The sequence below is a fragment of the Rhagoletis zephyria genome, unplaced genomic scaffold, assembly GCF_001687245.7.
Source record: "Rhagoletis zephyria isolate East Lansing unplaced genomic scaffold, Rhagoletis_zephyria_1.1 Rzeph_scaffold_04157, whole genome shotgun sequence".
Classification (NCBI taxonomy): domain Eukaryota; kingdom Metazoa; phylum Arthropoda; class Insecta; order Diptera; family Tephritidae; genus Rhagoletis; species Rhagoletis zephyria.
The window spans coordinates 10,854-25,264 of NW_016161240.1; the positions used below are offsets into that span (position 1 = coordinate 10,854).

At 34.3% G+C, this 14,411-nt stretch overlaps 1 protein-coding gene across 1 annotated transcript; it reads right to left on the bottom strand.

Annotated features, from left to right (window-relative positions):
- Positions 1–669: 669 nt before the first annotated feature.
- On the bottom strand, positions 670–5,124 carry Osi6 (DUF1676 domain-containing protein Osi6). The gene is made up of 2 exons (XM_017625654.1): positions 4,838–5,124; positions 670–2,118 (listed from the first exon to the last, which is right to left on the bottom strand). Exons 1-2 carry the CDS (start codon positions 4,982–4,984, stop codon positions 1,408–1,410), a joined length of 858 nt encoding a protein of 285 aa, XP_017481143.1. The 5' UTR covers positions 4,985–5,124; the 3' UTR covers positions 670–1,407.
- Positions 5,125–14,411: the final 9,287 nt, after the last annotated feature.

Sequence of the window (14,411 nt, forward strand, 5' to 3'; positions counted from 1 at the left end):
ATATAATTGTAGAAAATAGTACTAGAAAGACGAGCAGAAAGGAGTATTAGAAAATAGCACTAGAGAGATAAACAGAAATAGTAGTGAAAATTAATATTAGAAAGAGTAGTAGAAAATAGTACTAAAAAAGAACGTATAGAACAGTTCAGAAAATTGTAGTAGAAAGTGATAGATGAAAATAGAATTAGAAAGTGATAGTGATCGACCTAATTGCTTGTAGTTTTGCATTGCCTATTTGTAGCACAACCGACTGACTAGTTAGAGTTGCAAAGCGTGTTGATCGTTTGCGTTTGGTGTGCGTGCATGTGTTTGTGCTTATTGATGCAGCGAATGAAAATGAGATATTGCATGTGTGTTGTTGCTCCGCACAATTGGATACATACATACATATGCATATTCAAATATACGTACAATAAATCTATGCCTCCTTGTGGCGACCTTGACAAAACACGTCCATTACATAACATCAACATCAGCAACAACGGCAACAGCAACAATAATTGACAACATACATACAAACATATACATAGGCTAACTTAAATAAGTGCTACGCAACATTATTGAAAATAGTTAGCAATACATATATATGGTAACGATGTGAGAGTGTATGTATGCAACTACATGACAATGTGGCGCTTAAAGCTTAAATTAAATNTATAGGCTAACTTAAATAAGTGCTACGCAACATTATTGAAAATAGTTAGCAATAAAATATATGATAACGATGTGAGAGTGTATGTATGTATGCAACTACATGACAATGTGGCGCTTAAAGCTTAAATTAAATCATTAAAATATATAGATGCATAGATACTAAAGCATTACGGTCATAAGTTCTCGATGAAAGAAGTAGCGAGCTGAGGCCTCACGCAAACTTTTGCCAATTTACATATACTTAGATGTCACTATGTATGTATGTATATGTGATTGAACTGCTCATTTCGCCTGCCGATCAACTCCTTACTGCCTCAGGCACTTGAAGATTCGTTGTTTGGTTTTTTTTGTTATGTAAATGTGGTTCCAATCGTCTTTTTCGTCCATTTTCTTCGTGGCTTATTTTTCATTACATACATTACAAAATAAATATTTTTGATAATAAATAAATTAAAATAAATTAATAATATATTTGTTTTTTTTTTTTTTGTATTGAATCGTTGCTACTCGTTTACCACCACAAGCGGTTACGTGCTGCTACATTCTTCATTTGTTTTTGATTTTTTTTCGACGCTATTTCCTTTCGTTGACAGCAGTCGCACACATTTGTGAATGCATGCTTTTTATCGTTGTCATTTTGTAGTGAACATTCTGTTTAGTTTATTTGTTTACATTACCCTAATTGTTGTTTTGGCTTTTTAGCGCAGAATGACACCCGACGCCACTCCACGCTTCAACTTCCGCTCCCAATGCTTATCGTCGGGCTTGCTTGTAGCCAGAGTAGGCAACTGTTTGCGCAACTGGTGAACTGTAGGCACCGTGCGAGTCCCAGCCAGAGTTGCCTGAAGACCAACCGCCGCCGCCGCCACCACCCGATGACCAACCACCAGAGCTGGCTGCGGATCCAGAGTTCTTGCCACCGAACAGACCGCCGAGACCGCCGAGCAGACCACCGCCGCCGCCGCCGCCGCCCAAACGGCTCAGACCACTTGAAGCACCAGCAGCCAAGGCTAAGAAGAAAGCAATAACCGAAACGACGAGCGCCTTCTTGGCCAAGAAGAGCAAACCAAAGAGGGCACCAACAGCCAAAATGGCGATCTTAGCGCCAACACCCAACAAGATGGGGAGGAATTTTTTCAACAGCTTCTTCTTCTTGGTACGCGACTCAACAACCAACTCACGCAAATCGGCCTTGATGTCATCGGGAATGGCACGCGCCACTGAGCGTGCAGCATTGGCGAAGTTAAAGTTCAATGAGCGTTCAGCGAAGAAGTTCTTGGCGTGATTCATGAAGTAGGTGCCCATTTCGCTGGTGCGTGCCTCAACGGTGGGTGCGGCCTCTACGGCGACGGCATTGTCATCGAATGATTTGCCTTGACGTCCTTCATTGGATTTGATGAGGGAAACACCGCCGACGATTTCGATTTGTGGATTTTCGAAGAAGGATTTCGCTTTGCGGAAGAGCTGTGTGTGGAGAAAGGAGAGGATGAGAGGAAGAGAGAAAGAGAAATATAAGTAGTTTGCTTAGGGTATGGAAAAAATATGGATATAATATAAGAAATTTATGAAAAAATGTGTGAAACATTTAATGAAAGCAACAACTTAAAAATTACGGCGATATTAAACTTATGTAGAAATAAATAAAAAATTTAAAGTAATGATAGAAATTTTCGAATTTTTTTCACGTAATCACGCAAAGTTCCAATATTTTTTTTAATTTTCAAATATTTTTTTTTTGTTGGAAAATTTTTAAAATTTGTTTTCTTTTGTTCACTTAAATTTTTTAGTTAAAGCCAGAGTCTCGGTGCTACTTTTTTTTTTGGAGGTTAACTCTAAAGAAGTCTAATGAAGAGATGTGGTGTTCTCCGAAATTGCAGCTATAACATCTACCGCTTAGAATTTGATGTGTTTTTCTTTTTTATCTAATAAACAACTGACAAATAATTTTTATATTTTTATATTAAAAATATTAAAATTCTAGATAAGTTTAGTTGAGTTCCAAGTAAAAAATTATTGGTAAGGATTTGAAAAAGAAGCGAAGCCAAAATTTGCTTGAGTAATTCAACCAATTTTTTTTAGATTTAAAAAAAATTTAGCTCAAAATGTTCAAACCTTTTAGATTTCAAAATATGAACTTATGTATAAAAAATTAAAAACCCATTTTACAGCTGAGAAAAAAAATATTTTCCTAATAATTTAAAAAACAAAAAAATAAACTGTATTGTACCAAAATTTCAGATAAAAATTGTAAAATAAAACAATTAAAAAATTCATTAAAAAAGAAATTTTAAAATTCGGTAGCAAACTCCTTGAGTAATTCATCATTGTTTATTTAGTGATAATTTTTTAACAAATAATGTCATTATTAAGGGTCATTTTCTCAAGTAGGTATTATAATTTATCTACCCTCTTAACAAAAATTTTGTTCTGAAAAATGTGTTTGAAGGGCAGATAAATTCTAAAACCTACTTGAGAGAACGGCACTAGAAGTACCTATTTTAAAAGTTCAAAGTAAATAAATTTAATAGAAAAACTTGTGAGGATTAAATTTGCAAAAAAAAAATTATTTTGAAATATTCAAAACTTTTAAATTTCCAAATACATAAAAAAAAAATAAATAATCTTAAAATTTTCAAAACTACACTCTAAAAAGTGCATGTAAAACTACTACTGAAAAGTGTATTTTTCAAGCAGAATCTGTTATATTTATAATATATTCAAGGTTGAATATTTGAACATGAGATGTTTAAATTTGCAAACATTTTGAGCGACTAAATAAATTTCCTACTAATAATTAACATTAAGTGCTCATATTTATAGCACAAACATATATCGGTGACAAATTTGGTAAGCAAAAGTAAACAGGCAGTGTTTCATTTTTTTAATTGAGTGTGTAAATTTACATATATTAAGAGAGGAAATTGCTTACCTCTCTCAATATACGTAAATTTAAACAAAAAATTTTGATAACAATTGGAAAAAGTGTAAAAAAATGTAAAATAAAAATATTGATATTGAAAAATTTTAAAGTATTAAAAAATTGATTTCCAAAAAAAATAAAAAATTTGAGCAGACTATCTGAATAATTCCCTACTGTTAATTATTAGATCTGTACGAATAATTTGTATTAAAAATATTTCTCTCTTATAATTTTTTGATATTCTTCAGGTAAAAGATTTGCAGTTTTAACAATTAACTCTAGAGCACAACATCTAAAACTTATCAAAAGTTCGATTGATAAAATTTAGTTTCAAAGGCGATAAAAGCGAAAATAAATAAATATCTGAGAAAAACAAAAAAAAAAAAATATATTTCTTTAAATTAGCCGCCTTCGAATCGCCACTTCTCTGCTCGCTAGAGCTCATCCCTGCTAACTTAACGAAAATTTTGTATGAGAAAGCAGCAACAAAGTTAGCTAGCAGCGATAAACGTTTGACGAGTTTAATTGCACCTCACTAATTTCGTTCGTTGCGCCACTCGCTATGTGTTGGCGAAACGTAGGCGGCTATTATTAAGTAATTTTGTTTCGATGAAGACAAATAATTAAGATTTACATATTTATTAAAAACTACTTCTGTATATAAAATTGTAAATTTATATTTTGTTCTTTACCAACACCATGTATAAACTAAGCTGTTATTAATTACAGGGAACTTCTTTTTGAAAATGTTTTCAACCGAATGTTAGACAAATCTTAGACATCAAATAGAATATAAAAATATTGTATTATATAAGATTTACGTTTCACATTTATGGATAAGAGAGCATTTTTTTTTAAATTTGATAAAATTGTTCAGCCTACTTTATCCATTTTTCGCTCAAATTTATATTGGAGATTGCTAATGTAATAAAAAATATTGGCTGAAAGCCGTTAATGCAAATATTTTTTTTTTACAGTTTTGCGGCCTAGTCACTTATTTATCACCACTTATTTTCAGGCACCAAAACTGCTGTACACAAAATTTGAACTTCGAGTGTTTTTTAAATTAGTAAGCACTAATTATTTTTTTCGATTTTCACTTTCATACATATTTGGTGATCTTTTGTATTTTTTCGATTTTCTAGCTGCACTAGTTATTATGCAACTAATGTTTTTAATTCTCAGTCTTTTTTATTTTAATTTTTTCTAATGTATTAAATATTTTCTATTTTATACATGCATGTATTTTCAAACACTTCGTACCGTTAGTTGCAGGCACGAGATAGAATCTGCTTCTAAACACTTATTAAATCCACTATTCGCTGGGATGACATTATTATCCTTAATGGGGTCGGCAAATGCACTGGCAGACAGCAGCAGGATAAAAGTGGCGGTGAGATACAAATTCATGTTGTTATAGGTAGGTAGTTGTTGTTGGTTAATGTCGAACAGGACAGTAAAAATATTTACTGTACGTATGTATGTATTCTGTTTTACGAGTTTGGCTACACTACCGTTTACACTATGTGTTTATTCGAATGGAACAACTTNGGTTTTTTTCGAATTTGGCTACACTACCGTTTACACTATGTGTTTATTCGAATGGAACAACTTGCGGTTTGATAATTTTTCGTCGATGTCAGTCTGTTTTTAAACAGTTCCAAACAATCATCAAAAATCTTAAAATTATGCAAAACACAAATACGAATATGAAGCGGCAGCAACAGCGAATGCGGCCGCGACAGCAGCAAAATAAAAAAAGCGGCCAAGATGAGTAGAGTACCGTTTGCTGGATTTGAGCGACGTCAAAACGTTGCCACCGACCTGCCCCGCTTGAGGTTGTAACACACGAGGCAGACCAACAACAACGCCACTTGCAACACAAAGCCACTTTGACATGGTGAGCAAGGCGTCACCGTCACCAGCGTGAAAGCGAGCAAAGTAACTCGAGCGCACAGCTAAAACAAACAACAGTTGTGAGCAATTGTGCGCCGGTAAAAGCCCTNCCAACAAAAAAAAGCGGCCAAGATGAGTAGAGTACCGTTTGCTGGATTTGAGCGACGTCAAAACGTTGCCACCGACCTGCCCCGCTTGGTGTTGTAACACACGAGGCAGACCAACAACAACGCCACTTGCAACACAAAGCCACTTTGACATGGTGAGAAAGGCGTCACCGTCACCAGCGCGAAAGCGAGCAAAGTATCTCGAGCGCGCAGCTAAAACAAACAACAGTTGTGAGCAATTGTGCGCCGGTAAAAGCCCTCAACGCAGGCAGACGCTACTCTCCCATAGTGGTCATGAAGTCAACGATGGCAGCCAACGACAAAAGCCCTCAGTGCCTCCATGCATTCAGCTGGCGACAGTGACAGCGACAGCGACAAGGCAGTGGCGGGCGTGAGAGTGTGAGCAGCATTTAAGAATGATGGCGTCGAAGAAGCAGAGCAGTGCAAACCCACATACGACACTGCCCAATTGCTAAGCGTTAAGCGCTCAATGTTAATAGCTTCCGCATGCGTACGCTTGTATGTGCTATAAATATGTGCATACGTGTGTGTGCGCCTGCGCATGTGCTTGCGCAAAGCCAAGGTGAGAGCAGCGCCAGCCGCGCGCACTCCAACGTCAAGGTTACACAAGCTGGTCGCGTCATATTTTCTACCTGTAATGGCCAACTCTCCTACGCTCAGTGCTGCTCAATGTTCTCTCCCACTCCCATTTGACAGTCTCATATCTTCCGCATAACTTTATATGTGCATATACATATATGTATGTAGATACCAAATTGTATTCTCGCCGATTATAGCGCTCAGACATGCGCATGCGCAGCACAGCTTCCAATACCCCACCGGCCATCTGTTACCTGCTGGCGCTCAATATAATCGCGAGGGCTGATTTGCTTCTGCTCAGTGATATAGCTGCAAGTTTTTGGCATGGTGTCTTTTTTAACCACGACGACCAATACACTTACATGCCATCACAACCCTGCTGAAAAAAATTATCAATTGATAAAATATAACCCACTAGTAGTCAGGTTTATTGAGGGATTTCTATAAAATATATTACTTGTAGTTAACTAAGTTGAAAAGTGAAAAGTATTACAGGTGTCATACAGCCATAAACGGGAGTTTGCTTTCTTTAAACAAGTTTCTTTTTAAAAATCGGCATACAAATTTTACTTTGAATTTACTTTTATTCTGAACTTTACAAATACTTTTTCGAATTCAAGACAGATCAAATTAAGTCCAAACTTTATATGATCTTATATGAATTTATCTCTGACGGAATTCGAATATGGGACCACCTACAGCAGAAAATCTAAACAAAAACAATGTTAAATAAAGAAGAAAAAGAAAATAAATAAACAAGTGAAAATATTGAACAAAATATTGTTTTTCCGATTGACATTTTATGTTCAAAAGTAGATAGTTACAAGTAAGTTGACATCTAATGCAGAGGTAACCACCCTTTAATATAGTTAGCTTTCCTCAAAGAAAGTATACAGATAATAGTGACTTCTTTTTAGTGCCGTCCTAATTAGCTTCAAGTTAACTCATAGCAAGATACATTTCCAACAGGGAACCTCCACAGATGATGATGTGCATGATGGGCAGGTGTTGGTCGCTGCTCGGCTGCTGCTTTTTACGCTGCCGCCATTGCTCCTCTTTATTACCGCCGACACGATTATTATTGTAGTAAATACTTATTGTTATTGTTATTGTTGTTGGCACTTTCGATCTTCGATTTTATGGTAGTACATATGTATGTATGTATATATGTATTTGTATAGGTATTGAAATTTGCTCTTTCAAGAAAAGAAAGTTTTGTTACTTATAGTTTGCATAAATAGTGACTTCGGCTATCCCTCCGCAAACAACTCCTTGCCTTGCCCCAGGTTCCGGGTGATGTAAAAATAACAATACCTGGCCAGTTTTAATTTCTTGTTTTCACCTTCCGTTTTAGCTTCTTCTTGTTTGTATTGGGTCGGTCGTTTGGTTTATAGGCACTATAAACATTTTGGCGTCTCGTAGATTATATAATCAAAGACGGCGAAAGGAAGTTGTGTAATATTTGGTGTGTCGCCGCTGGGCATGGGCACAAATGCGTCAACAACAATAGCAATGCTTATTACAGTTTACAACTAAAAATTTGGAACTTGAAATATACATTACATATCCAGTATAGATATGTACGTACAAACATGTTAAACACATTATATTTTCTCTACTTACCATCATTGTGTCTTTAAGCTGTGTTTTTATTACAATTATGTACGTAAGTACATATCTACATATGTACACATATTTATATATATATTCGTATATATGCATAAAATGTCTGGTCTGGTCTGGTAATATGTCGTTTAATTGTTTTCCAGCATTAAGTAAACTAGTAAAACACATGGATAATAATGCCGCCTGCACGTGTCAAATGAAACCAGCTGCAAGAAAGCTAAATTTATCTAACTCAATTATGGCATTTATATAAATCTAATTTAAATGCTTATAATTTAAAAATATGTAATAATATTCATTATAGCGTTTATGAGGAGAGTTGTGGCCGAGTTTCTTCAACAACTCACGTCTATTGCCTGTGAAATGTAACTATTTTCCCCCTTCCAATAATTATATGATTTTTTTTTAAATAGGAAACGGTGCAACGGAAATGGTTGCGGCATAAACAAGTGCTGCATGCATATGGTATTAATTTAACAAAAATATGCTAACAAAAGGTCAAAGAATAACACTTAGAAAAAGGCCTATACAAGAATGAAAGTAAAGGTGACTACGTACATAGATAAAGAAAAGGATAAAGGCAGAGGTAAAAATAAAAAACAAAAACAAAGATGCGTAAAGATAAAGGCAAAAATTAAGACCAACATAAATTTAAACACTTTACTTATATACATATATGTATATAAGGCCAAAGGTGAAGGGCAATATGTAGATGAAGAAGATGATAAACATAAAAGTAAGGACAAAGAAGAGGATGAGGATACCGATAAAAGCAAAGATGAAGATAGGGGAAGAAAGATTAAAATAAAGGTAATTAAAGAAAAAACGACACAAAGACTCAATCTGAGAACTATTTTGGGACTTTAGAGATTTTCGGGATTCTCGGGACTTATCGATAACATAATCGATATTTTTATCGATTTTTTATCGACTTTTTTATCGAAATTTTTATCGATATTGTTATCAATTTTGCTATCGATATTTTCGTTACCTATCGATATAAAAGTCGATATATTTATCGATTTTTTTATCGATATTGTTATCGTTTTTGTTATCGATATTTTCATCGATTTGTTATCGATATTTTTAGCTAGCTTGTTGGCGATATTTTTTATCGATTTTGTTATCGATATTTATCGATATTGCTAGCAATATGTATCGATTTTGTTATCGATATTTATCGATTTGGTTAGTGATATTTATCGATTTTGTTATCGATATTTATCGATTTTGTTATCGATATTTATCGATTTTGTTATCGACATTTATAGATTTTGCTATGGATATTTTTATCGATTTTGTTATGGATATTTTATTGGATGTTACTATCGGTAGAGTATAAGGACAGAAATAACATAAATGTAATTATGTAATATCCGGAACCGCGTGCTTTTGTGTCTCCCTCACCCTTAAATTAATTTTATTAGTGTAATTTTACTTAAATATTTACTTTATTTTTTAAAACTTGGGCCTTTTTGATAACAAATGTGACGAGTTCTTGTAACTCATTTATTTATATTTTTAATTTTCGTAATTGCATCGGCATCATCGAAAGGGGATTCAAGTACAGCTTCTCCGATGGCTTGGAAAGTCATATCTTTGGAACCCTAAAAGTCTTCTGCCTTCCGATAGACCAAGTGAAGAAAAGTTAGGTTCCACTTAACATTTACCAGTAACGTAAATTGCCACACTTGGTGTGCTTTAGTGAGCTCGGTTAGTCGCTAAAGCGATGACAGCATTACAGTTTCCAGCTTATTGAGTTTAAATTAGCAGGAAAAACCCAAAACATATCTATAAACCTCATAAAATGATCATTTATTTATTTTCTTTTTATTAGCAAAAGATGCCAGTGCATTTAAGTTATTTAAATGGATAACCAAAAAAAAAAAAAAGATATTGATAATGCAATATACAGGGAAAGTAAAAGTGAAACGCATTGGATATTATAAGTAAAAAGTACAATGGGTAGTTTCTTGAGGAACTGAAATATGTGTATGCTTGAACGAATGCTCATAAAATACTATGCGCCATGATATTCACGTTTTCAATGTGCAATCAATTGATAATATCATTGTTGCCACTTTATTAACAAATAACTAAAGTCAAAGCAAAATATAATTACACTAATTGTTATAAAGCAAATACATACGAGTACTTGCCACAAATAGCATCCAGGTAGGTACAATAAAATTTGCTGGCACGTATGTACATATATCTACTTCTGTATATGTTCAAAATCTACAACCGTTCCCAGTTGGAAACTCTATGAGTCTATTTTAGATTGTTATTTCATTTCATTTTCATTTATCTATACAGTTAACTAAATACGTTTTTGTGTTGCCGTAAAGGTTTTTGGGGAGCATTTAGGAGCAAAAATTCAAAATTAAGTGAAATATTTTAGCTTTTAATAGTTTAAACGATTTTCAATGTATTTTGCTTTTAAAGCACCTCCTTTAAAACTTCCGACATGCCTCAATTTCCAAATTGAAGTCATTGGCGCCGCGTTTGTGCACTTATCTCCCTCTGAAACCAATAATTGTAGTGAATTTAGCTTTATCGCAGATTTTTCTTTAAAGTTTTTTTTTTTAATAATTTTATTTTACTTGCTAGTTGCTCATTTCATTCAGTTTCATTTTCTAAAATTATATAAATTAGATTTCTACCCTGGCCATTATCTTTAGCTTAAAAATCGACTTTGATGACTTTGTTCAAAATACTTATGACATGGGTCCTATGTACATTACACTGCATCTATACAAAAAACAAAAAAAAAAAACGGGTTTTCCACCAGGATTTCAAAATTTATTATATTTCAAGATTTCCACCAAAATATTTTGGAAAAATATTAAGATTTACGTGAGCTCAACCGATTTGAAAATACCCCCAAAAATTGAGTTTTGTATGAATAAAAATAGTTTCTTAAAGGATTTTTGAAAACAAAAAATCCCCACAGATGACAAAGCAGTTTAAGCTTAAAAAATCTGCTTACAAATATTAGAGAAAAATTTCACAAAATCATAATAATGAGATGTTTGATGCTGTTTTTGAACTTTTTTCAAAGATTGGTTTAAGAAACCTTGAATAACTGTGCCAAAATTAGACAGGCTTAGACTTATCAAATATCGGTGGAATGATATTTTCTCCCCCCTTGATAAAAATCCTTTCCAATGATACATCATAAGTCTGAATCGGAATATTTTTGACTGAGGTATTCAAGTTTTTTGGTTTAACAATCTTTGAAAAAGTTCAAAAACTTCATTAAAAATCTCATTAGATACGATTCCGTTGAAGTTGTTTTTTTTGTTTTTGTGCAAATTTTTTAAGATTAAACTACTTTGCCATCTGAGGTCGTTTGTTTTTGAAAAAATACTTCAAAAAACTCTTTTTATTTAGAAAAAAACTAAACTTTTGGAGATATTTCCAAAATCGTGGATAATCGGTCTAGCTCACGTAAATTTTAATATTTTTCCGCAATATTTGGGTGCCAGTCTTAAAATATAATAATTTTATAATTCCACTAGAAAAACAGAGCTGATTTTTTTTTTTTTTGATGCAGTGATGCAGTCTAATGTAAATAAGTACGTACATATCTATATTGCATATGGTTCTACTTATAGCTTTCCTTGTATCCGGCAATCCTTTTCTTCAAGCTTTTGGTATTGTCCGGAGCTCCATACATCTGTCTTACCTTTTCTAGTTTTAATAGCCTAACAAAACTGTCTCGGAACTGCCTGTCCACTGTCGCCATTTCCTGCTTGGTTGGCATATACATGTGCCTATGTACATATGTATGTGAAACCTGTTCAACTTTCATTTTTCATCTGAAAAAGTCAAACTCTATTCAAATAAACGTAAAAAAAACAACAAGTATGTAAAATTAAATGTTGTAAAGGCCAACATACATACATACATACATATACCCATAAGTATATAAAAGGTCTGCAAAGAAGCTGCCATTGATTTCCAATGGCGACAAATGCAGTGAACACAAACCACATCATAATTTAGTCATTGGTAGCAGAGACCAAACAAAAAAGGAGGGTTAGAAAACACATCCACAACTACCGAAGTTACAATAGCAATAATGAAGCAAACGACGAAAATAGAAATGGTTAAAAAGTCCAATAATACGGTATTTACGTTACATACAAACATGCAGTCTGAGATGCTGATTTTACAATATCGGGCTTGGGACTTAGGGCATGTGAGCGCAGAAGCAGGGGAATTCCAATTGAGGCTGCAAGTAATGGCTGCAGCAGCGGCACTTGTGTGACACATTAGCAAACAATTTCAGCAAAAGTGCAAATAATGTCGCCACACCAAAGTGAAAAGAGAGAGAAATCGCTCGAAAATATGCAAAGGTATAGAGGCAAAGTACCGCACACACACACAGACACATGCATATTATTATGCCCGTATGAGGAGGATTGATGCACATTAGCTGTTGGGCGCGCGTGCGCTCTTATGAAATTTATCTTTGCACAATGCGCATAAGTAAACTCATTTAAGTGCATATCTACAAGCATATGTCCCAACAAACACCTAAATAAATTTACTTTGATCTGACAAAAATGATGGCTTTCAAGTTAGCAACCAGATCGCCAACTGTGCAGAAATTCATTAACATTTGTCATTGTTTTTCATTGCATTTCCTGATGTATATGTATTACTAAGATACTATTAAAATATATTTTACTTATTCAAACGAAGTAAATATTTTGTGAAAAACGTCTGGTAAATGCCGTTGCATATTAACTTAGGTTAGTTTCCAAACTATCCAAAAGTTGAAGGTCCAGAACATAAAGGCGAGATTCATATTTTTCTGGCTGGAGAGAAATATTTTTGTTCATACATAGTATGTACGTATATGCTCTAAGAAACACGGACGTCTGTATCACTGCACCAGACATCCAACCAATATTAGAGCCAACGTTCATATACATAAATAACGAAGACGCTTTTAAAAGCCAGTGGTGATCCCAATCTATCTAATACTACTCGAATAATGTACTCAAAAAATACGAAACAACTCAAAAATTGGATTTCGTATTTCATCTCTTATTTTTAATATACATCTCTTTTAAAATATAGTTTTTGGATACATAATTTCAAATCACGCATGTTATGTATGTTTCTGGCCCCGGCAAAGTCAGTCGGCATCAGTCTTTTGGATGTTTTGTGGTGAAAGCTGAATTTTACATCGTTCCCTTCCTTGCCCACCCTGGCATTGAAATTGCCAAGCTCTCGTAAGTAAGATCCCAGCGCTCATTAATCCATAATTCCATCGGGGTTTGAGACGTTAAATGATTTTGCTTTATGCGGATTGTGGTGAAAAAGTCATTTACGGTAGTGAACGATAGTACTTGGCAACGGAGCCCAACACCGAATTTGCGCTATTTGACATGGCAGTTGTTGCATACGCAGAACGGCCTCACTGCGCATTTCTTAGATGGCGATGATGTCAGCCGGACAGTGGTACCTTTCTCATTAAGGGCCCGGACATTCCAAGTGCATTCCTTCAAATCCTTTAAACGTTCGCAACACAAAACTAGAATCGTTGTTGAGCATACGTTTATATGTCGAGCCGCTAATAAGAAGACAAACGCCGGTTTGCAGCCGCACCTACTGACTTCAGCGAGTCCTTATATAAACCGAATAGATCGGAGTGGCTCCTCTGTTTATGCTTGCGTATATATACATATAAACATATGGGTGCCAGACGAAAGAGATTTAATAAGGTAGTCGCTGAAAATATCTTGAACAGGGTTGCCACCTGTTTTAAAAGGCGATTTAGGTCAGTCAAAATGGTGGTAAGAAAACTTTAGTTTGAACGTTCGAATTTTTGTGAGGTGTTTGGAGATGGTTGACAGCTGTTAAAAAAGTTAAATTCAAGTTATTTAATAAATGAACTATTAAAGAGTTCTGAGAGTTGCCACGTGTTTAAAAAATAAAATAAATAAAATTAAAAAAACAGAGATGTATACTTCCATGTTTTAGATTTTTTTTTTTTGAGAGGTATACCTTGCGAATATGGGAAAATATGTCGTTTTCTTACAATAGAAATTAAAGTTTATTTTATCTAATGTAACTTTATCGTACTCGTTGCTAAATCAATGCTTGGATATGTTCTTCTTCTTCTTGGTCAAACTTTATATAAATTTAAATCAATCTTGAGAAATTTCGCAAAAAGCTATCCGCACCATGCGCTTAACGAGCGATGATCGGCATCTGATTTTGATCACCTTCGATAAGCGTTGTGATAAACAGTTAGTGTGTGTCTTATGATCACAACGCATTTGCCCACTTAAATACTCTACTACCGGCCAGCATCCGCCAGCTGGTTGGCAATCTATTAATCGTATTAGTATTGATTCAGCGCCGATCTTAGCAAATACATATTTACACCCGTGCGTACTTGTGCACAAGGGTATATTAACTTTGTTGTATACAAATATGTATGAATACATAAATGCTCAGAATGAAAAAAAGATATCGATTAAGCCATGTTTGTCTATCCGGTCCGTCCGTCCGTGTACACGATAATTCGAGCAAAAATTTAGATTTTTTAAAGAAATTGAAAATGGGCGAAATCGGACTATAACCTCGCC

Coding starts and splice junctions, on each gene's coding strand:
- Osi6 (XM_017625654.1), bottom strand. CDS start 4,984: ATGAATTTGTATCTCACCGCCACTTTTATCCTGCTGCTGTCTGCCAGT. Junction 2,119..4,837: donor TCTCGTGCCTGCAACTAACG/GTACGAAGTGTT, acceptor CTCCACACACAG/CTCTTCCGCAAAGCGAAATC.